A 26,075-nucleotide genomic window follows, 5' to 3' on the forward strand; every position below is an offset into this window, starting at 1 on the left:
AAGTTGGCATTGGATGTAAATTGTAATTAGCATTTTGAGATCTTTGAGACTGTTTTAGAGATCTTTTTAAGAAAGTATAATGGCTAGATTTTTTAATGGGAAGACATAATTGGACAACAGAACTTATTTGAGAATGAGACTTAAAAACCTGGTGAAATAGCACTTAAAAATGAAGAGAACCCATTCAGTGCTCGATGGTGGTCGGTGTCCTTAAACCACAACACACACAGTCAAATCTGTCGCGTTACTATCTCTAAATGGTGGTGAACAGACAGGTTTAGAAATCCTTTACAATGCCATCACATTGCACATTAATGTCTCCTGTAAAGTACTGTAGATCTGCCTCTACACACAGCTCCAGTGTCGTCATGCATTTGGAGAAACCTGACACTCTGAGTGCTGCGGTTGTTTCAAAGTTGTGCAGGGATGCAGAATATTTCATGTCTTAAAGCCTTCGAGGTAAAATGCCACATCTCTCTTGGCTGCCTTCCGTGTTTTGCTCCTTCTGTTTCCTCCCTCATTCTTCCACCCAGGCGATTTAGGATGGGTGTTGTCTGGATGAGGAGTGGGCGAACAGCGAATGCCTGCCTGGCTGGACGAAACACTTTGCCAGTCGAGCATAGAGTCTTCCACCCTCGAAGCTGTCCACCCACTCCAGATCCTGTTCAGCCTGCAGCCTGGGCCTCCTTCAGCACCGTTCAGAAGCTATCAGTCTCAGGTGTAAAGTCTGATTTCCATACAACCTATTCAGAGTTCTCTGTATTCGATGTCTATCCACATCAGTAATATGCAATGAAGCAGTGCATTTGAATTTGGCAGCATCCATGCAGGGCACCGGGCTTGTTAAGGCATTATTATCTTTGCCTTAGTGTGCCTTGCCTCAGGTTGACTAAATGTCAGGAGCTGTACTTATTAGCTGTGCAAATGTTTTGTGGACTCCCACTTTTCCTTATGACTAAATATTTTAAGCCCAAGGGTAGACTCCATAGTCTCTGCTTAGAAATAACTCCAAATGCTACCCAAATGCCAAATATAACACATTGGGATCCTTCATGTATCTTAACGACAAATTCTTCTAGCTGGAAAAATATGGTTTCAATCAGGAGTGTGTTGGCTTTAGGCTTGTTATTGTCTTCTCGTGAAAGTGAGGCTCAATCAGCTGCCGCAGTCATGTTTGTGCGTGTGTGTGTGTGTGTGTGAGAGAGAGAGGGAAGGAGAGCAGAGCTTCATGATGAACAGACAGCTCTGACGAGATGAGGTGTGACACACGGGGCATCCAGTTGGACTGGACGTTCCACAGAGAATTTGTTTCCGTTCTGTTCCAGCGGCTTGTTAAGGTGTAAATTACTGCAGAGTCCAAACAGGACTTGGCGGAGACGAGAACAGCCTTTAGAAAATAAGGCAGCTTGAAGAGGAGCAACAACTTAATTAGCTTTCCCAGTAAAGGGACATTCAACGCAATAAGTGCACTTTTACTAAACTAAACAGCTGCACATCCAGTGTGATTTACTGTCCGGGACGGATGACTGCTACTGTTTGTTTGGGAGTGCTTTTTTTTTCTTCTGCCAGCTTGGACTTCAAACACACCCCGGCCTGGATCAGGATACGCGCCTCTGCTTTTTCTTTGGACACAGATTTGCAAACTGGTTAAGAGCAGTTTAAACCCCCGAGTTGATTCCCACCCACAGGAAAGAAGAAACTTTCCTCTGGTTAAAGCCTGCCCTAGACAGAGTGGGAGGAGATGGAGATGAAAGCAGATCCTGAATGTGTCAATGTATGTTTCTCAGAGAGATTTCTATCCCTATTTCACGTCTACCCACACCAATAAAATGACTCTGCAATGTGTCAGCAGCCTGCACTGGTTTGAATCTGAAAGACAGAAAGAAAAAAGGTTTATTTTTGAGTCACCTGGCAGCATCTAAAGGAGAGAACTGTACTGTCTGTCTCCCTGCCTCTCCCTCTCCTCTCCCTCGTCTCCTGCTCGCTGGGTTTCTCCCTCCCTCACTGCATTTTTCTCAGACTAAGGCGTCCATGGACCCTCTGGCTCCGCTGCTTTCGTCAGTGACTTAGAGCGCTCAGAGAACTTTGTGAACTTTCCGCGTTGGAGTGGGAAGGGAGAGGAAAGAGAGCAGTTGATGGGACGCAGAACCGCAGCAGCAGCAGGCTCCTCTGGAGAAGGCATTGGGACTCACAGCTGGAGATAATCCCCCCCGGGTCATGACAAGACAGCGCCTCGGCCTCCTAACCCCCCTGGCTCTGCTGGGACTCCTCGTGGGGCTCGCAGACCTCAGCCACGGCTCTGCCGGTGAGGATGAGGACTACTACATGCAGGATCTGCTGAAAAGAGAGCAGTACAACCAGGTGCAAGTGCTGGAGAAGCCTGTGGCCTCGACACCTGACAGGCATGAGCACCCCAGCCAAAGCCCCACCAAGAAAGTGCCCAAGGGAAAGGCAGGCAGCGGCAGGCAGACGGATAAAACCACCGCTGATGCAAAATCAGGTAAAAGAACAACTTGAGTAATTTTGTCTTTTCTTAGTAGTATAACTTTTTTTCTTTCTCTAGAAATCCATCACAAAATGAACAGAGCCATGGGCACCCAGTCAGCAATAGTGCTTTAGTAAAGTAATTCTTCTGACCGTAGGAACCCATTCAGTGCTCGATGTTAGAAAACTAAACTTCTGATGAAACTTTTGAACTAACCTTGTGAGTCAGTGTTGCCACCAGATGACAGTGTATGGCTAACCATTTGAGCTTTTTCGGCCAAGTTTTAACACTTTTTTTCAATGAAATAAACATGACAGAATTGTATGTATAAAAATAGTAAGGATATGCTTTGGAACTAAAAACTAAAACACAAATTACATTAAAACATAGCATCTGCTTCTGCGGATTTTTTTTCCGCATTAGCTGATGCTTTTAAAGTGAAATTGAACTTTCCAGTTGACTTTAAACCTGAAAGATCAGGGTTGATATTTATTTAAAAGTTATGTTTTCTCAATCAACACGCTCCAGACTTCAGAGGAGCAGCTTAATTCAATTCACATGGTGATGGATGTGCAGAGAAAAAACAGCAATAAGAATGGTCTCCTCAGGTCTTCCCCCTAAACCCCCCACCCCTCATACACACACATCAGAGCCACGTTTCTACACAACAGCACGTTTTTTCCAGAAGCACTCTGGATGAGACACTTGGCACATGCAGTAGCAGGTTTGTAGGTATGTTTGATATCCTGCCAGGTGATTGGAGGACAGCAACAGGCGTGAAGGCTTTTGGTTGGTTGGTGGCAGATAATATGGAGCAGCTGTGTCGACAGTGACCTCATGTTCCACGCATCTGGCTCCACGTGTCTCGGCAGGGGTACCTGCTGCAGGTGGGACTGGAGCAGCAATATGAAATCAGTGAAATCACTGTTTTCCTTTGATGAGAGTTGTCTGTTTTCTTTTTTTATCTGATCACACAGCATCATAAGAGAAGTGAAAAGTAAAAGTGACTAGATTCATTGAGACACTGTACTTAAAGCTGCACTAATTAATGCTTTCATTTCAACTGCTTGCTAACATTGGTCTGACAAACCAAATCTCTAAATTGGAGATTTTATTATATTGCTCCAAAACCTTAATTTTCTCCTGTTATTTTTAGTTAAAAACTTTACTCGTGGATATTTTCATTCATTCCAAAAGTGAACTTATAAGACGATATCTCAATTTCGTATATTGTTTTTGTTTTTAAAATGGTCACGAATGATTTAAAACTCTAAAGTTTTGGATATTTTAATGCACTGCTTAAAGGTACTACTTAAAGGTACTTAAACATTTTTTTAAAGACATTTACTATTAACCTGAAGTCGCCTTGAATATTGCCTGTACATCTGAATGATCGTATCTCAAAGCCTTTTATATCTATTGCGCTGAACATATGCAGCCTGGAGCTGAGAATTCAACCTATCCCCGGAATGAGACGAGGCTAAAGACTTTCAGATGTGAGAAGGATTTCTATCATGTGGGGCCTATCCTGAGCCTGACACTCAAATAAAAAGCACACGCCTCCATGACTCCCTGCCTCCATCCTGCCTCTTGTACAGGATGCTTCCATGACTGATTTGAACCTTGAGGAAGTTAAGTTATACAAATGCAAAGATCTTTCATGAGCATTGGCTTCACCAATGTGCGTGCGAGACATACTGTAATTGACTGTAAGGAGCACAAGAGTTAAATGTTTTAAAAGTATCTTAGTTGAGACCCAAATCCTGGATCTATCCATATGTGTGTGACTGAATCTAGCCAACGTTTTTTTCCCTTCTATGTCAACACTTTCTCTCTCTCTGTCAACAACAATAAATCAGTAGCTTTTAAGGTGATTGGAGCTCTCCAAGCTCCTTTTAAAAATGGAAAAACTTTTATTTCTGTTCCTGCATTAATGCCATTTCCTCCCTTCCTCAGTGAAAACAGCCAACAAAAAGGCAGACAAGAACAAGAAGAGTGCTCAGAAAACCCCAAACAGCATCTCAGAAGGGGACGTTCAATACAACTCGATAAAAGAGGGTGAGTGAACAACCGCTGACACGCTCGATTGTTATGGGAAATGCATGACCTCATAGAAATGTGTCTTCCCTCCAACGTGCATGGATCATATCCTCGCTTTCACAGGAGCCGTTAGGATGGGAGAAAAGAAACAAACTCTCTCAGAGATGACAAATATTTTGGAAAGGGGAAGAGTGTTTCAGAGAGCATATTTTCCCTGAGAGAGAAAAAGTCTGGCAATATATACGACGCTGCTCTCAGAAGTGGAGTCAAGCCGCAGAGGCATGGACGTCTTCTCTGCCTATGAAGCATTGTGTTTTGGTTTCCATGGATCACGATATATTTGCTAAACTGAAGCCAGGATGCCCCTGCAGCCTTCCTGTCATGTCAGATGACAGATTAAGCTCGCTCGACTAACAGCGTGATGTAGGGCAAAGCACATGTGCTTTGACCTCAGACTTTCCACAGCCCTGAACGTTGTGATATTGCCGCTATTAGACTTATTTACATAGTGTCAGATATTTCTAGCTTAATGAGTATTTAAAAATTCTCAGAGGTTAATTAAGAGAGGCAGTGCTGGCCAACTGTGAATTTATGTGTTTATGTTGAAGCTAAGGAACATACCGAGACAGAAAGGCTGCAGTTTTTTAATTTGGCAGTTGGGAATAGGAGCAGAAAGTTGGATATTCTTGCATGTTGGAAAATGGGAACTCCATGCGGACATGCCTGGCAGAAAGAACAGCAAACAGTCAAGATCTGGAAGGCTCGGGCTCCCAAAATCATGTTTTCACGGCTGAAACTGTGACTCAACACCAATCTGTTTTCCAAATCTGTTTCAGCATCTCCAGCTGATTTATGTAAAATGTAAAAATAATGCACTTTCTATATATCAAGAGCTGCATCAGTTTTAGAAATTGTTTAGGTTCCAAATGTTTAATTAATCGGCCATTGGTGGAGGTGTAGAAGAACCTCAGCGTCTGCCTCATCCACACATACCAAAATAATAGGGAATTAAAAAAACAGGGTTCTTAGACCAGCGAGGACTTTCAGAGTTTGATTCAACAGATGGTCCGACGGCTCAGTCGTTACTCCCCTCAGTCTGACAGTAATGTGTTGAAACAAGATGTTTCCAGTCAGATATCACAGTTTGTCACATCTTGACAGTCAAGCTGCAGAGTCTGTGCTGCTAAATAGCAGAAATGACATGGGTTGATTTTCAATGAGTAAAGTCTGTCACAATGAGTTAGTAAAGGATTTTATTTTAAAGTGAAACTATATGTAACTTTTCAAAGAACACAATCTTCTTACAAATTAAAAGCTGCGCTCATACTCAATAAAATGCACTGTTGCTCAGTCATAAGGAGTTTTGCTTGCATAGCCTTACTTGGTCTGTCCTGACCATTAGCTTATGTTGCGGCTATAATGTTAGCGAATGTTTTTAAACTCTGGATGGATACCAGCATATAACTGACAACTCTAAGTGAGTTTGCTGGCTTTTTGACTCTCCTCTACTGCTACTGGTACATTATTTTGTAGAATGTCACCGGTGAACATTTCAATTTTTTTTAATCACAAAAGCATTGTCCATTCTTACTTGTGGACCGGTTCACACACGTAAACGGAACATTGTACCAAGATGACTAATGAGTCTTTCAAATAAAAGTTGCTCACTTGAAATTCAATGTGCTGTTATCCTGCAATTGTCATTTGTGGCCTCAGGGATCACTTTAAAACTTTATCTTTTGGGCTGCTTCGAGGGCCAGGATGTCCCTAATATGTTGGCTCCTTTCAGAAAGCCTGTGGTATTAGAGTGGGTTTGATTCCAGGAGGATTTCAAATATAAAAATGCAGGGTCACATAAGATCAACACATGTTTTATTGCTCTATACTGTGAATACTACGCTAACTAGTCTAACCCCTGGCTTGTTAAAAAACTTTTATGCTTCAGTTTTACAGCAGGAATCAATTTGCTCTCAAGCTATGTTTGCTTTATGCACCAAACATAAATTATCTCATGTGTGCATTTTGGTTGCTGATCTTCTTTGTGGCTTCTCTGAATCCTGGTTCATGTGATTGTCAGTCTTCAGTGTCTCAGACATACCAGGCCGCTATACAATGCAAAGCCAGCTTCCTTTATTGATCAAAGACCGGATATTCTTAACTTCAGAATATGTCCAAAATCACATGCTTACAACGTGTAAGAGCCCAGCTCCACAGAACGTTTTGTCTTCTGTGAGGCTGTTACCCCTCTGGGAGTCCATTTGCGAAGGCAGTCCTGGCCGTATGACAGCAACATGTGCAGCATATGCTGCATGTAAAAACAGTCGGAAATTCTTCCTCTGAAATTCTATCGTTGTAATCCCAGGTCGATATCTGCAAACAGAAACACATGGTGTGACCCAAAGAGCTGTTGGGCATTGGGGATTTCGCACATTAACCTTTATCTGCCCATTTGGCGCTCGCTGGTTGATATTCATTGCAGCGTAAAAGATGAGCCAATCTCACACAAAGAGCTCTATTTTGTGAACACCGACTCAGTTCCTGCAATTACTTAAAGACAAGCATTTGTTCAAATCAACTGCTAACTCCCTCCAGCAGCAAATTAAAACATTCTTAAGTGATGTGCAGCTTTTGAAGACTGTACTTTTCTGAAATAAAATAAAGGCTTGAATGCCTGCCAACCCGTTGATGTGGCATCAGTGGGTGTGACTGGATAATTGCCATACTCAAGGAGTTGATTACAAGATGATTAGTCATATATATGACTGCTATATATATGCTATCGTCTGCACTGCCAATAAAGACAGGAACTGTGGGACTCGATGCATCTTGGATTACTATCCTTCGGTTTGGACTGTGAGGAAACCTGCACAGTAAAGTCTAGTACCTGAAAATAACCCAAATAACCCTGATGAGGTCATAGTGATGTCATCAGGGTTATTTCTGTTTGGGCTTGGAGACATCAGAAAACAGAATGCTTTTAAACCAAGGGCGTGGATTGTAGCAGGCAGGAAGGGTGAAAAAGGCATTATTAGGTTGCTTTATGGGAATTTTGGATCCATTTTCTTTGAGCTTGACCCACGCTACGAACTTAAAGTCAGGATATATCCGCCTCTGCTACTTTCATTTCTTTTCTTTTTTTGTATCTGTCTGTCGGAAGAGCAATTTAAAATAGCTGGAGTGCTCCAAGGGAACTATGTTGTGCAAAAGGTCTTGAAGGATCACAACTTCTTATGATTTTCACCCGTCTGTCATCTTATCCAATTTCTGCTAATAGGACTGGCACAAAAAAACCTATGCAGTTGGCAGGTAATATAAGAATATAGCTTTTAGTTATCCAAAACCTTTCTGACATTGAAATATCTTCCTTTGATCGAATTACATATATTTTTGCCAACACCTTTGAACATTGCAATTTCCCATTTTCTACCATTCATGATATTGCTTGAGTCCTTTTGACAAGTTAATCATGTATTCAGGGTGCAGTTAGAAATGCTGAGAAAGGTGTGCAGTACAAAATTACAAAAAAAGGAAATGTGCCTAGTTTACAGTCATTAATCATCCATTAAGATTGACGCGTGTCAAGCTGTTAAACTGTTTATTGCTCACAATGCATGTTGTGCTGACTACATTATGTTTTCTGTAAAGAGCACAACACAGAGTTCAGCTGCTGTCTTGTTTGCTCCACACATTTCAGTTCAAAAGTCTAAATTGCTCATTACTGTTGAGCCAAGGGGTGAGGAGCTATACTGTGCAGAAAGCAATGATCTCGGAGCAATGCAAATCGTGATACATAACATTACCATCGCAAGCCAATTTGTCATTCTCGTTACCCAGAATGCCCTCCAATGGGACTGGAGACATTGAAGATTGATGACTTTCAGCTTCATGCTTCAACTACGAAACGCTACGGCCTTGGAGCACACAGAGGTCGTCTTAACATTCAGGTAAGACAGGAATGTAAAGTGTTGGTAGTTTGGGAAAGCCTAGCAGAAGGGGGCTCGCATTGTACTCTGAGCAATCCCACCATTCCTTGGAAGGCAACGTGGAAGCGTCATTTTTTTCCCCACTGAGCAGCTATATAAAGGAAATATGATCCAGAGATAGCATCTTTTCATTTCAGGATCAGTTCAGGTTCACAGTCAAGCTCCATGGAAAGATGTTGGCTGCTGACTGGCTTTTGCTCGGTAAAATACGGATTTTTAATACTCCAAAAGCTAATCAACTGAGAAAGTAATATGCCATCCAACCAGGGGCACATCCCCAAACCTAACAGAAAGGATTGGCATTTGAGAGAAGAGGTATTTCCTGTTCGTGCAAGATGTCCTTTCGGGGTATTAGCATGTGTGCAGCGTGCCTCATCTTCTGCAGGCTGCGCTGCAAGCAATTAATGAAACACACACACACACATGCTCTTAATCCACACAAGACAACACAAGACAAGGCCTTATGCTTCAGGAAATCCACAAAAAAATGATTTTTTTGCTTGGCGTGTGTGCGCATGTGTGTGTGCACCTTCATCTATGTGAGGGCCAGAGATAGTGTCCAGAACAATTATCTGCAAATCAGGAGAAACAACACAGAAAGCAGATGTTGCCTGTTGCATTGGGCCTGTGGCCAATGAGCTTGCTTTATTTCCACTTTTGTAGCTGCTATAGTTTGTTTAGATTACAGACACCAACAGTTCTGTCATGAATTTAAAGTTTTCAAGGAGATTTATACACACAGTAAAACAAGAACAATCGAAATTGTAGACTCAATGAATCAAATTGTAATAATTGTAAAATAAATATTTAGAAAGTAAAAAGAAAGCATCCATATCCTGCAGCAAGACAGAATTGTAAGATATTTGTGACAGATTTTCAGAAGTAATGACATGTCCTACTTGTTCCATGCTCAGACAGACATTCTCCATATTTCCTTTTAATCTGTTTAAACATATATTTTTTAGATATTTTGCTATTTGACAGACAAACAGGACATAAAACAGATCCTCCTTGGCAGACGAATTCATTTGCAAATCTCACAAATCATTGAGCAATAAATCTAGTCATGCATTTTTGCTTTAGGAATTTGGTTCAAAAGCAGCTGAACGCTTACTTTTTAAGGCTGGAACATACTTCTCATAGCTGTACTTAAATGAAACGACGGGTATTGTTTCGGTTTCTTTTGTATTTTCTTTTTGTTATGGACATACAGTAACTGGTTAATGACTTCACCCCAATTCCAAAGGTTAACTTACATAATAAACCTTAAACTCCTCTTTGAGGTGGGAATATGTCAATTTGATTCATTATGTCTAGTCACATGTATCTGTGTTCAGATCTTAGAATAAGTAGCTGCTCCTTGTAAATTAGGAGCGGCTTACTTCAAACAGAGACACAGTCATGATACAGAGGTAGTGATAATACTGTACACGCTCAGCATGTACAGTGCAGTATGCCACAATGTTAACTTTTGGATGGAAAAGATGATCAATGTGGCCTGTCAGCATCCACACAGCCTGTGAGCGACTGTTCACACATCACACAGTGTCCACTGATACATTACAGGCTTCATGGAGAGAGCAGCATTATATTCATTATTAGTTTAACATTTTCAGCCGTTGAACCGTCAAGAAAATGAGTCCTTACGTTCCATCCATCAACACTCACAGATGTGTCCTGTGTTCATGCCCATGACTAAACTTCGTTGGCTTTGTTTTGCCTTTATTCCCTCCAATTAGGTATGATCCTGCCTTGCCTGTTGCACCCAACGTGGACTGTGTGTTTGTGTTTCCACATGTACATCTGGAATAAAATTCTGCCCCACACGGCTGTTTCTGGCCTGCAGGCTGGCCTTTATGAAGATGACCTCTATGACGGGGCCTGGTGCGCCGGGAGAGATGACCCGCTGCAGTGGTTCGAGGTGGACGCCAGGAGGCTGACAAAGTTCACAGGGGTCATCACACAAGGCAGAAGTTCCCTGTGGTCGTGAGTAGGAACCAAGCAGACATGCATGGAGAGTTGCAGATGGTCAAGGATGAGGATTTTCTCGTCCAAGCTAACGATATTTTGTGAGGGATGGGTATTATACCAGTTCTCTAAATTGCCTTAAATCCTGGTGATATCTGGTGATGTCTGTTTGAATGTTGTTTAAAACCATGAGAGGACATTCATTTTTGTATACATAGAAAGGAAACCTCTCACATAGCATGATAATCCAGCACATTTAATATAGATCCCTATTGTCCATGTAAGAGAAGGATCAAAGAAAAGAAAGATTAAATATGAGGAAAAGATGAAGAAATATGTATTATATGCATAAAAACATGCTGCTTTAATAATCTGCATTGCGACATCACTGATCTGAGATCAGCAGTCCAGCACGGCTAATATAACTCTAAACACATTGAAGGGCCAAAAATCTAATTACAGATGGTACAAGTTCCAAAATAACCGTGGGAAATGAAAACTGGAAGTAGACAGACAGCAACAATTGTTCCAGAACTCTAAATGACTCTTGGATTTTTCTGTAAACCCAACTGGAAAATTTGACTTTGCAAATATAAACAAAACAAGCTTTAAGATTGTGTCCACATGGCGCTGAACCTTCACTGGTGTTTGCCCTTTTCACAAGTCTTTTCTGATCCCCTCACTGTGGGATTAAGGATTTATGAGTTTGATTGATTTGAGTACAGCCTCAGTCTTTCATCTCTGCTAAAAGGTCACTATATTGTAAAAATAACACAGGAGAAAAAAGATTTTTCTGCACTGTGAGCTTGTTCACCACATTGCGAATGACCGGGAAAAAAGAGCGATACAACAAGTAGGGATCACATTTTAAACTATACATTTTAATCATATTTACAGTAAGTGTTTACAGACATGAGATGAGTCTGCTGTGCGCTGCCCACGGTGTCTGTGAAGCTCATTAAGATATGAACTATAGTACCATCCAGTCTCCATGACAATTTATACAAAGCGATGGGTATAATCTCACCTCCCGCTGCCTCAACTCATCAGATCATTAATCTGCCTGATCTCAGTTTGAGTATGCAAACATTCAAAAAAACATTTATTCTAAAATTACAACCCGACTACGCATCCCCATGGCTTCAATTACTGTACCAGAGTGTGTGTTATTTTAGTACTGTTTATAAGGCAAAGTGAAAATATGGAATATCTTGTTTAATTGTATAGTGTAGTGTTGGGGAACAATACATAAAACGTGTCCCACATTGTAGAGGCTTGTGGCCTGAATTGTATTTTGTTAATGGCTTTGGGGTAGCATTTTTAAATAGGTATGCCTTCTTAGAAAGCGGCACCACTCTTGGTAAAACCTTTTAATGAAAGGAATTGGCAACAATAAAGTGCTAAACTAAAGTATTTGCATTTAACCAGTGCCCTTTAATATATTCACTAAGAAAACCAACAACTGCTTCTGTGCACATTTTTCCCTACCATCTACTTACTGTACTCTGACTTTGCTCTGTAATAACATTTGACAACTTTTGGCCTTTGTGCTTCTTAATTGGAAAGGGTGCGCACAGACTTTTGGAAACTGCTGTGGAGTTAGAGAGCATGGGGAGATAGTTTATCAGCCTGTGTTTGTAATTTTCCTTCAAGGCCATAGCACACCAGCTTCAGACAGAATTTCCCCCCGCAATTAGCTCTGTAGGGCATGTAACTGTCTGCGGTTCTGTCTGTAACAGTGCTTAATTAGCAGAACTGGGAATTCTTACCAAGCTGGACCAGCTCAGCACTGATGTCTTTATCTAGAAGCACGGGAGTGACTGTCAACCTGCATACTGCGCACACTGGGTATGTCTCAAACAAGAGTGGACCAATAGATTTTCGTACTGTACAGAAATTGATGGAAGCCAATGGATGCCTGGAAAGGTATAGGGGAAATAGTCTAAAATGGCTAAAACACACTAACATGGTTTTCAGAATGGACAGCTGTTATGTGAAGTATGCATTGATTTTAGCAAATTGGCTAAAACATGCAAAGTAATCTATGGTGTGTTTAGTAACTTAGTGTATCTATCTACATTTTTTTTTATGCACTTCAACCTCATCGTCACTACAAATTTGATAACTGAACTTGAAGGCGTAAGTTGGTACTAAAATAATTCAGTCAGAATTTTGGAAAATAGTGCACTTTTCTTTCATCTAACTAGAGTTAGATGATATTGATGTCTCATCGTGAGGTCAATGGATCCGGCAGAAAAAAAAAAGCTTTAGAGGTGCTGGTAGGTTTTTTATTATTATTATTTGGACAAAGCCAGGCTAGCTGTTTCCCCTTGCTTCCAGTGTTTGTGCTAAGCTAGGCTAACAGGCAGCTGGTATAGTTTCATCTGCAGCTCTTGGCAACAAATAAGTGCTATTCACAAAAATGTCAAGCCATTCATTTAACATTAACGGACATTTTTAAATGTAGGGATACATTAATGCTAGTTTGAATTCAGAACAGCATCAGGAATTCAGAACCAAAACTCGACCCAGTTAAAATGAAGATCATCTACATGACAAACTTTCCTTTCGCTCACATTCCAAAACTTTAAGCGATAAAAGCCTCAAGTGACAATTTCGTCGACCTCTTTTCCAATTGTGCTATTTTTAAACAGACTTTCACCCTGAGAGAATTGAGCGTGTCTGGACATGTGCTGAGCGACTTCCTCACAGTCCCCTCATTTGCATTGAATTCAGCCTGATAGGATATTTCTACTCTTCCTCACTCTTAACAGGAGCGATTGGGTGACCTCGTACAAGGCTATGGTGAGCAACGACAGTCACACCTGGATAACGCTAAAGAACGGCTCAGAGGACTCGGTAAGTCACAATCATGACATAGAAAACTGCTCCAGCATTATTACTCGTTCTCCGCGTAGACTAGCTTCATAAGGAGTTTCGTTTCGTGTGTCCTTTGTTGACTGGAACATGATAGAAAAAATGATTCTTGCCTGAGAGCAATTACAGAGGAAGATTTAGATCTCTGCTTATTTCCAAGCTTAATGAGCTTGAAGGCAGTAGTAAATGCTGATGATCCTCAAGCAGATGGGAACCTCATCCTGGCTCATCGTCAGAGTTACGTCTTGGCACTTCATGTAATTGAATAGATGGAAACCAAATACGGGCATTTATTGTAAAAAAAAAAAGTAAAGCAGCAATTCAGCCAGTAAAATTAGTACAACAGTATTAATAATCCTATTATCAATGAACATGCAAATCAGATTATATTTTTGAGGAAAATCATATCCACGCTGCTCCCTACTGTGGTTCAAGTCCCAGCTAATGAAATTTGGGTGTAACTGTACACCCCCTTGGCTGGTGATGTCATAGATGTGGGAGATAAGGCCCCTGCAGTAATTTAGTCGACAAGCTCCACGCTCACCCACTCGCACACCTTTTATGTCAAATGCCAGCTGCACTGTTTGTCTTGCAAAATGCCAAAAGGTGCAGAGAAGAACTATAACGGAGGGTGATAAAATTACCAAGAAAGTCCCAGTGGTATCAAGGTTTAATCATGTTCTACAGGTGCATGAATGTGTGTTTGCTTTAGTTATTTTTACCAAAGCATGGAAACATTAAAAAAAAAACTTTTTTTCACTGTCCAGGTTATTCATATCATTTCCAAAAAGTGTCATTTCCTTCATAGATGGTGACTAATTTATTTTATTTTATTTTTTTAGGTTGTCTTTTAACATCTAGTCATGTACAATACAAAACATTGTAGGTTAGATTTGGCTTATTTCAAGCTGTTGATCAAAAGGCATTGTTCATGAAAAACACACAAATAAATTGAATGAAGCTAGCTAAAATCAATGAGGTTCACTCTACCAAAAAGATAGAAAATCCTGTTCTTTATTCATCATCTGGAAAAATATGTTTGCCTCAGTAGATCTTCATTGGCAACAGGGAAAAGGAAATCCCGGTTCGGAACATCTTCCCAGTGCCAGTGGTCGGCCGATACATCCGAGTCAACCCTCGATCTTGGTTTCACAGCGGCAGTGTCTGTATGAGAGTGGAGATCCTTGGCTGTCCTATGCCAGGTGACGGGTTTGTATGGACAAAGGGGACACATTAATAATTCCTGCCACTGGAGGGTAAAAAGTCCGGATGATACAAGATTTGGGACTTCAGAGAGACAGAACTACAAAATACAGCATTCACGCTCTCGGAACGACACATATAAGCGGATTCTGATCTGGTGCCACTATTGATATGGCTGGCATTACTGTTTCATAAAATAAAACCGTTTTCTGATCTACCAGTGCAATGATTATGGTTTGGTTAGGTCTTGGCACAAACACCAATTGGTTAGGGTTAGACAAAGATCATGGTTTTGGTTAAAATTACTACTTGTTTAAGGGTAAGGGACCTTTGTCAACATACAATAAAGCTTCTTTCCTAATGGACAAAAATCGCGCTAACACCATGTCACATCTGGCTTTTGTCTTTAGTAGGAAAGATTACAATCAGCATTCACACGCTTTAAAGTTAATATACAATATATAATCAACAGGGCTTTGGACAATTATTATAATTTATTAACATACAAAACATACAATTAATACGCTCTCGTCAAAGCAATCAGATTCCAGTCAGACGACAGTAATGGAAAACATGTATAATGGACACTTGGTTTCTGTTAGGGAAAGACTGCAGTCATGGTTAAACCTGGCTAACCCTGACCTAACCCTGACCATGTTGACTCCCAGTAGGAAATGGGAAGCAAAGCACCTGTGTTAAAGTCCAAAGTTTTAAAAAGTTTTTTTAATTGACTTAGATCTCCATTAGTTATTTGGTTAAAGGGACAGTTCACCCAAAACACAACCTGGCCCACTTCCCTCTACTGGTATCTTGCCATATGTGCTGACATTTTGAGAGGATTTTCACAGGAACATTTTCTACTGAAACAATTGTTCCCAAACAGCGAGGTCGACTGAGATTGTTCACGGTAACTGGGACATTGTTTCTGGAAAGACAGGTTGCTGTTGAGATATTAATGTGCAAGTGCCGGGATCATTACAAATTAAAACAATTTAACTTCCTTCGTGTCGATGTGGCGGCAGGTAATCTTAAAAACCCCTGGCACAATATGCTAAACCTTTCTGCATGGCTGTATACCACTGGAGGTAAGAGAGATTTGTAATTTGGCTGGACTGAACCTAAAGTGGAGGAAAGACAGCAGGTGCTCAACAGTTATAGTTTCAACAGAACCTAACACCATTGATCATTCCTTTCCTTTGCAAATAAAAATAACTCATCCACCTCCTTTATGTGTTTTCTGACTCCCCACAGATCCCAATAATTATTACCACAGGCGCAATGAAGTCATCACAACAGACGACTTGGACTTCAGACACCACAGCCACAAAGAAATGAGGCAGGTGAGTCACAGTGAACAGAAAACAACAGATATAAGCCGCCTGCTTATTCAAAGACACCAGAGCGTGGAGCAATAAAATGTCTTGTGTAACTGCGAACCAACACCAGACAACTGGTGTCCTTTGCAAGAACAAAGTGTGCAACTGTAACAAATGAAGTGAGCGCTGCCAGCCACATGAAAATGCATTAAGCATCTCCTGGCTTGTATCATTACTTATTCATATAGTTGTCATGAACAGTAGTTCACCTGTTCACCTGTTCGTACTGAGAAGGGGGACAGCTGTAGTTGTCACTTCTTACACTATGACTGAGTGGTTACCGTGTATCGCAATCGTCTGTAATGTTGACAACAAGTGTCCCAAACTGCTGTTATGACCCACAATTAGACTTACTCTAATTAATGCTCTGAACGTATGGTTCACTGTAAAGCTTCTTTGTTCTGGTGTGACAGTCTGAAACTAATTGAATGTCTTTCTTTCTTTGAGGCTAATGTGTGTCACACAGGATGTCCAGCCGCAGTACACCCTCACAATGAAAAGGACTCTTTTTAAAACTCCTAAAGCCTTTTCACGCTTGACATTCCTTTTCTCCATGCAGGTGCCTGGTACCATATCTCCCCTGATCCACAGCAGTTTGAATAGTTATGTGCCAGAACCTGAAAGTGGAAATAGCCCATAGTGGCTTCTCATGTAAAGTATATGCCCCATGAGAGAAGCGAAAATATATCTCTTATATTGCTTAAGGACTGTCCTTTTCTTAGATCACGACTGAATGTTACTGTAGTAGCCTTGGGGATCCTGGTATTGTCAGAGCCGGGATATAGTTTAAGACTTTATAAAATAGGTGGTGTAGTGACCGTTGCTTCTCAAAAAAGTCATCACGGTTGCTGATTGTTTGTTTAGATATCGAAATCCAGTTTCCAACATATGTATTTTATTTAAGGAACATAAACAGAGGACAACCACTTTCTCTGTCTAAATCCATTTCCTCCACATATACTAAAGAAATCATATTCTCTTCATTAACTGTTGCATGGTCAAAACACCTGTATCCAATGACCCCACTGATTATAATACCTTTACCCTAATTCACACCGGCACTAGGCCCCTAAGTGGTGGGGGGTTGTACAAAAACAAAACTAACAGAATGGCTGTTACAGGTGGAAAGAAAGAACATTTTCCATTTTCTTCAAAGAGGAAGATAGTGTATTATCTTGTCATTACCCTGGCACATCCCGGCCAAGAAATGTCTCTTTAATGGCAACATTAGTTTAAAGGTGCTACATTTGAATTCAGAGCATAACTTTTGCATATCTCAATGGCTCTCAACATAACGACGGCTGAGCCAGTGGCTCACAACTAACGAGTCTTTCACACAGAACACGACGATGGCACCACTGCACTCTGACGCTCATTATTTCCAATGGCCTGAGCAGCGGCACTACGAATCTTTGCTGCCTCTCGCCTCTCGCTATTGAACTTTGGGTGCAGTGCGCCTCAATGTGTGCTCAACCCTGCGACAAGCGCAGCACAATCTGAAAACACCAAAGAGTCTGTGGCCATGAATGTAAGAGACGTCTGTAAATAAGAGGATCTGTTTTTTCCGGTAAATAAATTTCCCAGTGCAAAACTTGAACAACCCTCTGTCCTAAAAGTTGCATAATACACTAATAGTGCAATCCAGAGTTATATTCCTTGGCATAACACCAATGATCGTGCATCAGACCCTGGGCCGCCCTCAACACTTATGTTACATATTCAGTTCTGTCAGCTTTCTGCTCGCTGTAAGTGGCTTTAATGATATATATTGGCTGTAATTCATCACTTTTCTATAGTAAATCCATGGGCTGTATGCAAGCTTAAAAATGCACTTACCACTTAGTGGTGATGAAGTTACGGTAGTAGTGTATGTGGAAATGTCCCGAGACAGTATGCTTTATACATTGATCCTCAAAAATACAAATCAGGTAAATTCATCAAGGGAATGCTGTGCTTTATTGAACCAGTAGCAAGAACATCACTGCTGACTTGTAGTGCTTTGTTTTATGAACAAAACCAGATGTTTGTTCAATGATTGGTTGGAAAAGTCAAAATCCAACCACTTAATTAAAACCCCATCAGTCCTTACTGGTTAATGACTTCTGCAGCAGCTGGAAGAGCAAGTAAACACACATTTCTGAACAGCTTGTTAGTCTTTTTCCTGCTGCACTTCTTATCTGTGCCTCCACTCATGCCCACATGGGTAAATGATTAGTTGATGCCATTTTAATCAGCTCCTCCACAAGCCTGTCTTCCTAATTACCTCGACTGCTTTTTCTTCCTTCGCCAATGTTATAAATTAAGTCTGTGACACTGCATTGGCGATATTATTTTTGAAATTTCCAATAACAAGCTCCCATTATTTAAAGTAGCAGTACACTTGGCATCAAGTTTTAGGTATTGCTCTATAAAATGTATTATTAAAATTGTATGTTCATGCAGGACTCCTTTGCTCATAGTAATTGGCTCCTTAAGAGAATAGGTTTTTGTAGCTACAAGTCCTATATCCATGGTTTTACATACGGAAAAGAAAAGTATTAGCAGCAAAATGTTCCTATAGCCACTGAAAACACAGTTTCAAGCTTTAAGTGTCATTAAATATTCCTTACTAAGTGTCCAACAGTTGAATCCAAAAACTCGATTTGTATTATTTAACAGGAGCTGATGCTTCATTTTTTACCTTCTGCAGCTTATGAAGGTGGTCAATGAAATGTGCCCCAACATCACCCGGATCTATAACATAGGAAAGAGCTACAGCGGCCTCAAGCTGTATGCCATAGAGATTTCTGACAACCCAGGAGAACATGAAGTTGGTGAGTATATTTAAGACAACAGACGTTCTAATGCAACAGGATTTGATTTAATGTACAGTTAGAAAGATGTACTCAGTAGTGTATAGTGCAAGTGTATGAGATGTGTTTTTCACGTCTCACACAACAGATACAGTCTCATTTTAATCCATGCAGATGACTGCAAAGGTTTTGAGCCGGCGTGCGTCTCAGCTCCGTCTCACGGGTGAAACCATCACTTGAAGTTTTAGGGCTTCAAGTCAATTTTTTCCACAATATGTGCATAAAAGCAAGGTCGATGTCCAATAGAAAGGCACCGAATAACTGTGCGGCTGGTCGCAGGGCGGCAGCGATGCAGTCAGCTGTGGGTGTAGTTCTGTTAGCTGATAATAGACAGCCAAAAACACTGTTCAAAACAACAAAAGAGGGCAAACTGTTTTTCCCATAGGTACATGTTTTGAGAAAGGGTGAGCGAGATTAGCCTCGGACGGACACAGAGGTGCACGCTCACTCACGAACGCACACACTCACACATGCGAGCGATCGCATGATTCACCTGGAGGTGATAAAAATAACAACATCCGAGACATCGAGTGTTTTCCTCTGTCTCGTGTACGTGTAGTTGCAGTGATGGCGTATACATAACCCCCCTCTTTCTTCCCCCCGATCTCTTTCTTCGGTTGAACCTGTTGACCAGGTGAACCGGAGTTTCGTTACACAGCAGGTTCCCATGGTAACGAGGTGCTGGGACGAGAGCTGCTCCTCCTGCTGATGCAGTTCATGTGTCTGGAGTATCTGTCCGGCAACCAGCGGATACGTCACCTGGTGGAAGAGACCAGAATCCATCTGTTGCCATCCGTCAACCCCGACGGGTACGAGAAAGCCTTTGAAGTGGTAGGTCTGCAAGACGGCCATTAGTGACCTCACATCACGCGCTGGCCTCTAGTGAACACAGCACCATATCTGTCGACAAGTCTTCACTTGATAAGAGCACATGTGGTGCGTGCCGGAAAATTGGTTTGAATGGTCTGGTGGAACATATAAAATGCCCTGATGAACAATGCACGTATAATATACAGTAAGTGAACATAAGTGGACATGAGCTGCCTGTTTTTCTGTAAAATGCTATATTATATAAAAATAATAAAATAATCACATGTTATTATGGCTAATGCGATGGATACATCTTCATTAAGCTATTTTTTAATTTACATTGATTCTTTCTAATGTAAAAGTCCTGCAGCAGTCACTCAGAATAAACCCCACTCAGCATCTCTACGCAGTTTAGCAGCTTTTTTTGGATGAGCTGTGATGGCAGAGAGGCAAAGTGTGGTGATAACTCCACACTTCCCAGCAAGCCTTCTGAACCATGTTGCAGGGCTCCATCGATTATACAGCAGTTGTTACCACGAATAACTATAATTTCCTCTGACTTTCCCCCATATTTTGTTTGTTTCCCGTGTTCTTTTGCCCAGGGTTCAGAGCTCAGTGGTTGGTCTCTGGGTCGATGGAGCAATGATGGAATAGACATTCACCACAACTTCCCCGATCTCAACTCCATACTGTGGGAAGGCGAGGCCAAGAAGTGGATCCCTCGCAAAATGTTCAACCACCATGTGCCCATCCCAGAGTGGTACTTGTCCAAAAACGCCTCAGTGAGTGCGATACAATGTGTATATTTCAGCATTCCTACAGGGGAAGGCATGCAATTTTCTGATTTCAAACAGAAATGACATATTTGTGTCCGAAATCTGCAGGCTACATCTTTAATAATGTGATTGCTATTCAGTTTCCAGTGACTTCACAAAAAGGGAACACATTATGACTCGACGCTCTTGTCCTACAAATTCCTTCAGTTTGACAAACTAATCCCACCGTAAAGACCATCTGCGTCTTGAAAAGGATAAAACCAGCGCTGTCTATTTTTGGAGATGCAGATGCATCAGCTACTTGTGACGAAGAGGCGGTGAGCTGAAATAGACCCAGCGATCTTTGAAAAGCTCATCCTCACTAGAGCTTTGACGTTACTGAGAGCCACGAGCGAGTCACGCAAAACCTCCAGAATAGCTTCTGCAGCTGCAGAGCTCGGATCCCCATTCGTGCTCAGCAAGCTGTGATATAACCAACCGGCGGATAGGAGGGCTGGTTCAATTCAGGAGTCCAAACAGCAGCGGCATTTTTTTTTTTTTGCGATAAATGTGTTCACTTTCTTTCAGAATGTATATTAGTGAAATCAGTGCACGGCATGGGAGCGTGTGAACAGCTCTATCACTCCCCCTTGAGAGTACACTGCAATGAAATTGTTTTTCAGTGAGGGAGTTAATTTACCAATCACAGCGCTGAGTTGATTGCATGAATTACATTATCCTGCCCTCTCCTGTGTCCTCGCTGTAGGTTGCCGTGGAGACACGGGCTCTGATCGCATGGATGGAGAAGATGCCCTTTGTGCTGGGCGGTAACATCCAGGGAGGGGAGCTGGTGGTGACCTTCCCATACGACAAAACTCGCTCCCAATGGGTGGCCAGGGAGCAGACCCCGACTCCGGATGACCACGTCTTCCGCTGGCTGGCCTTCTCCTACGCGTCCACCCACCGCCTGATGACGACCGCCAACCAAAGGGTCTGCCACACAGCAGATTTTGCCAAGGAGGACGGCACCATCAACGGAGCGTCCTGGCACACAGCGGCTGGCAGTTAGTGTTCATAGCCGCCCGGGTGTTTTCTCTCTGATCCTGACATTGTGTTATGCAGGATTTCTCTGCTCAGCTCTGATCCTTTGAGCTGTAGCTTTGTTTAGCACATCTGCATATTCAGAACCCCTTTGGCTGTTTCAAAGCTTCCAGGTTTTAGCTTGAAGCATCGTGTAAGAATTCAAAGGCAGAGAAACAAAGAAAGGCTCAATTAACGCCACAACTTCTAACCAATAACTGCACAAAATGCTGACCGTATATTGATGCCGGCCTTGTTTCTCTTTCTTGGCAGGTATGAATGATTTCAGCTATTTGCACACCAACTGCTTTGAGTTTTCGATGTATGTGGGTTGTGACAAATTCCCTCATGAGAGCGAACTGCCCGAGGAGTGGGAGAACAATCGCGAGTCTCTTCTTGTCTTCATGGAGCAGGTACAGAGGCAAACAGCCAAATCACAGATACACACAAGAAAACCTGTTTGCACGCAACCGAGCCGCACGCACGTGCTTTTATTATTTTGCAGTTATTTTAGGAATATGGCAGCCCTATCAATTTGTTCCTGTTATTCTTCTCACTTAAGTATTTATAAAATGTGCTGTTTCAATACTGAACGGTCACATAGTTTACACATACTGAAGAGAATTTAAAATGTTATGATAAAATGTAAACCCTTTCTGAAATTTGCAGTAAAAGCCAAGGATACTGAGGGTTGCAAAAGTCTTGTCCTCCGAATTCAGGCAAAATAAGGCTGCATTCTCAGCCGTACTTGATGAGAGTGCAGGAGGAAAGTTATTAAAGCATGCTTAACAGCTCTGTTGAATTGAAGATCATTCATTATACATCATGTCATCACGTCATGTAATATACATTGTCTTAAATTATGAAGTGGACTTTGATGGGGCAAACTTGAAACAGGATTCACACATGGCTGTGTGGGCCGTGTTTTTCATGTGCAGGTGCATCGTGGGATCAAAGGTGTGGTGAGGGACCTGCAAGGCCGCGGAATAGCTAATGCCATCATCTCTGTGGAGGGCATCAGCCATGATATTCGCACAGGTACAACATCGCATTTCAAGTGAATCTCATGTGGGATTTAAACTATTCATGGTTCATTTGAGCAAGCAACCAGTGCAAAACAAATGTTGTCGTGTGAGTAAGCTTAGAATTTGCAATCAAAGCAGCAGAACAGAAGCTACCTCAGGGCGCACTGACTCGACTGTCTCTTCGGATTATTCCTCAGGAATGAGTCACTCTTACAGTAAGTTAGTATTCCAGTGTAACATGGAACAAACAGCTTAAACAAAAGCAGCTGGAGCCGGTTGGAGTCTGACTCAATTCATAGTCATAGCCAGTGTCGTCGAGGCCTCCTGCTCAGAGTTTGACTATCGATTGTCCCTCCTCCAGGCAATCCCTGCTGATGCCTAAAAATGCAGCATTTAAAGCGAAGTAGTTTTGTACTTGAGCGTGAAATCGAATGTCGAAAAGGACATTAGCCATTATTTTTCCTGGAACTAAGTAAAAGCCACTGTTTCCTCTCAGAAACCTCTTAGTTGCAGTCAGGAATGATTTTTGAAAACTGTACCTTTTCAGCTGCTTTGAATTAGCTTTTTTGAACTGTATGAACGTTTCAAAATACACAGCAGTTGTTCTCCCATCTGGATAAATCAACTGTATTCACTGAGAAGGCAGTACAGACAGCCTGGATGCTACAGCACATTCATATCTGAAAGATGTTTTAACAGACTGAGAATTCATTAGCTCATTAGCATTTTACATTGAAGCATTCCAGGAAACAATTAGATTCCCTTCTGCCATCCGAATGTGAGTAATGTGAGCGCAGATGTCCACGTGTAACTGTTTGGATCGGCAGCAGAGACGGACATGCCATCATATTTAATTTGTCTCTGGTATTTCAGATGTGTCAGGTGGGTTTTTTTTGGATGAGCGGAAGGAAGCGCCACTGTCCTTTTTGTGAGATTGTCAAATGCGGAAAATACACCACAAGCACACTCAGGTTACATAAAGCGGCAGCATTAAGCAGAGAGAGACCAAGAAAATCAAACATGACAAAGCAGAGCTATTTTTAAAAATCTAGGTGGGAATATAGAACACCTCCCTTCACAAAAGTAGAACACAAAGAACTTTTATTTTAGGCTTTTGATGAAGCCTTGCTTTTTGCCACTGCTTAACAGGCTCTTTAAATTCAGCTTTCTAGGACAAGATTTGCATATTGCTGCTGCTCCACTAATAATGTGTAAATCTAACTGTTATGCATGTTGTGATTTAACTTAAAGTGGACATATCATGAAAAACTCGCTCTTTCAGTGCTTGTGTCCATATATTTGGGTGTCTGGACTTCTTACTTAGTCACTAAATGTAACATAGTAAGTCAACCCAGTCAGTCTGTTGCTGGCTGCCTAGATCAGAAAACATGTGATTTACCAAACCACTCAGATTTGGCTTCCCATCCTGTGTCACATACAGGCTCATTAGAATATAAGCCCATGGCTTAAGAACTACCTTTGAACAGGTGCGTGATATTTTTCTCACAGGCCAATCAGAGCAGACTGGGATTATTTGAGAGGGAGCCTTAAAGAGACAAGCGCTAAAACGGAGATATTTGCAATCTTTTTGTTATATTCATTAAATATAACAAGTAGGTTAAGCGTTATCATTAGATTTAAAGGGTAACGACACCAAGTTCAGTGTGGCAAACTGGAGAGATTAGTTATCTCTACCAGGAGGATCATGCCATTGGTCGCGTGTGTGCATCCAAGAGTGTGAGTGTGTGTGTGTGTGTGTGTGAGTGAGTGTGCACCTCTCTGTCTGTCCATGGCTAATCTCGCATTCCGCTGCAGCAGGAAACGGCATAATATTTTGGGTGGCCAGTTATGGCTGCATGCTCAAGGACCCTCGTGATTGCGGTGACACAATCTTTCTCACCTTTTATGAGCTGTTTTACACTGCCATTGATTGCCTGCTGACTCCTCACTCACTACTCGTATGCTTATGTTTGGCTACAGTCGGGCTTAGACTACAGGAGTTTTGGACCTATTTAATTCCTGATTCATCGTTCTCGACAATCAGAGGACAAATGCGGTCCTGGCCCTTCATTGGTACCAATGTTCTGCCCAGATTATTTGTTACAGATACAAATATTAAAACTTACAGTTAAAATCTCACCTTCTGTTCTCCCTGAAGACTTGACAATCCGTGTTGACCACGTCTCCACAACATTTCTCATCCAGAAACATTCAGCCCCTCTGCTTTTGTTTTTTCCGCACTGCAAAGCATTGGTTTACATCTGCTTCCCCAGGAGATCGCGTGTGAATCGTGTGATCACGTGTTCATTTTTTAGTTTGTATGAAGTGTTTCAAGAAATCCATTGGTGCCTAGACGGGGGGGTTGCCAATTGTTGGATGTGTTCATTCAATCACACAGTACAGCAGTGTTCGTTGCAGACACACTTGGCAGAGATATGCACTCTACTGCGTGCACCTCTATAGTTTGAGCATGCAACACCCCCACTAACAAGTCACTACATACATAAATAAATAATGGTTTTCTGTGTGTTTTCAGCTTCTGACGGGGATTACTGGCGCTTGCTGAACCCGGGAGAGTACAGAGTAACAGCCAAGGCTGAAGGTTACAGCCTCACTAGTAAGAAGTGCGAGGTGGGCTACGAGATGGGCGCCACCAGCTGCAACTTCATCATTGGACGCACTAACCTGTCCCGAATCAAAGAAATAATGGAAAAATTCAACAAGCAGCCAATCAGATTGCCAGTCAGGCAGCTCCAAGTTCGCAGGTCCAGAGAGAGGCGCCTGGGAACATAATGACTGGATGAGGAGGAATTAAAAACAAACATCTACTCTGATCAAACTTAGGTCAACTCCAAGCCTGGTTTTGGATGCCCTTCAGATTCCTCCAGAGTGCTGTCAGTATTAGTGTGGTTGAAAATGTGGATTAATTTAAACGGGATGCTTTAATAATTGTCTTTCTGTTTTGTTTTGTTTTTTCCAGGCATAAGCTCTCTCTGTTTTGATTCCTCTCATCTCAACTTTTCTTCTTATCCACTATATTCTGAAAAAGACTAAGTTCATGTTCATGACCCCTTTTTTCAATTTATATTATATTATAAATTATATGATTATTAAGATATCTACCACCATTCCTTGTGACATCAACTATAAACTCTGACAGAATCTAATCACATTAGAAATCTGAAATACAAGTTACGGATAAGGATTCTGTTTTAGCATCTACTTTTAACCACTGGAGGAATGGCTATGACTTTCATTATGTACATACGTATGTAACTCAGTTATGTAAACCATTACAAAAGCTTTATTACCTTGCACTTGTACAATCTTTGGTCCTTTAAAAAAAACTTTTGGACTCAGTGACCATTTGTGTGTCATTTTGTTTTTTATACACTTTGCTTTTGGCCATTTATTAAATAAAGACCATGTTTGCACAAATTGAAACTGGTTAATTGCTCATGTGGAAGTGTGTTGATTTTATTCATGGTATCTATCAAGCTTTTTGTAACTTTCATTGAGCTTAATTCAGATCAAAAGGGTTGGTAACGCTTTATTCCATAATCTAAAAAAAAATCCAAGAAGTTTCAAGGAAAAAACTTTGTAATTTGTTACAATTTATAG

The 26,075-nt window shown here is 41.5% G+C and overlaps 1 protein-coding gene across 1 annotated transcript; it reads left to right on the plus strand.

Annotated features, from left to right (window-relative positions):
- Positions 1-1,752: 1,752 nt before the first annotated feature.
- cpxm2 (carboxypeptidase X (M14 family), member 2) lies at positions 1,753-25,854 on the plus strand. Its single transcript, XM_031844116.1, has 14 exons — positions 1,753-2,500; positions 4,442-4,543; positions 8,360-8,469; positions 10,355-10,494; positions 13,251-13,335; positions 14,405-14,555; positions 15,808-15,896; positions 18,622-18,745; positions 19,419-19,615; positions 20,197-20,376; positions 21,116-21,413; positions 21,703-21,842; positions 22,368-22,467; positions 24,991-25,854. The coding sequence occupies exons 1-14, from the start codon at positions 2,218-2,220 to the stop codon at positions 25,245-25,247; spliced, it is 2,256 nt and encodes a 751-aa protein (XP_031699976.1). The 5' UTR covers positions 1,753-2,217; the 3' UTR covers positions 25,248-25,854.
- Positions 25,855-26,075: the final 221 nt, after the last annotated feature.

Source organism: Anarrhichthys ocellatus, unplaced genomic scaffold (assembly GCF_004355925.1).
Source record: "Anarrhichthys ocellatus isolate YVR2014 unplaced genomic scaffold, GSC_Weel_1.0 scaffold4, whole genome shotgun sequence".
NCBI classification, from domain to species: domain Eukaryota; kingdom Metazoa; phylum Chordata; class Actinopteri; order Perciformes; family Anarhichadidae; genus Anarrhichthys; species Anarrhichthys ocellatus.

Excerpts from the sequence above, each read along its gene's own strand:
- cpxm2 (XM_031844116.1), top strand. The coding sequence starts at position 2,218 with ATGACAAGACAGCGCCTCGGCCTCCTAACCCCCCTGGCTCTGCTGGGA. Across the intron at positions 4,544-8,359 it reads ATACAACTCGATAAAAGAGG|AATGCCCTCCAATGGGACTG; the intron begins GTGAGTGAACAA and ends CTCGTTACCCAG. Across the intron at positions 21,414-21,702 it reads CTGGCACACAGCGGCTGGCA|GTATGAATGATTTCAGCTAT; the intron begins GTTAGTGTTCAT and ends CTTTCTTGGCAG.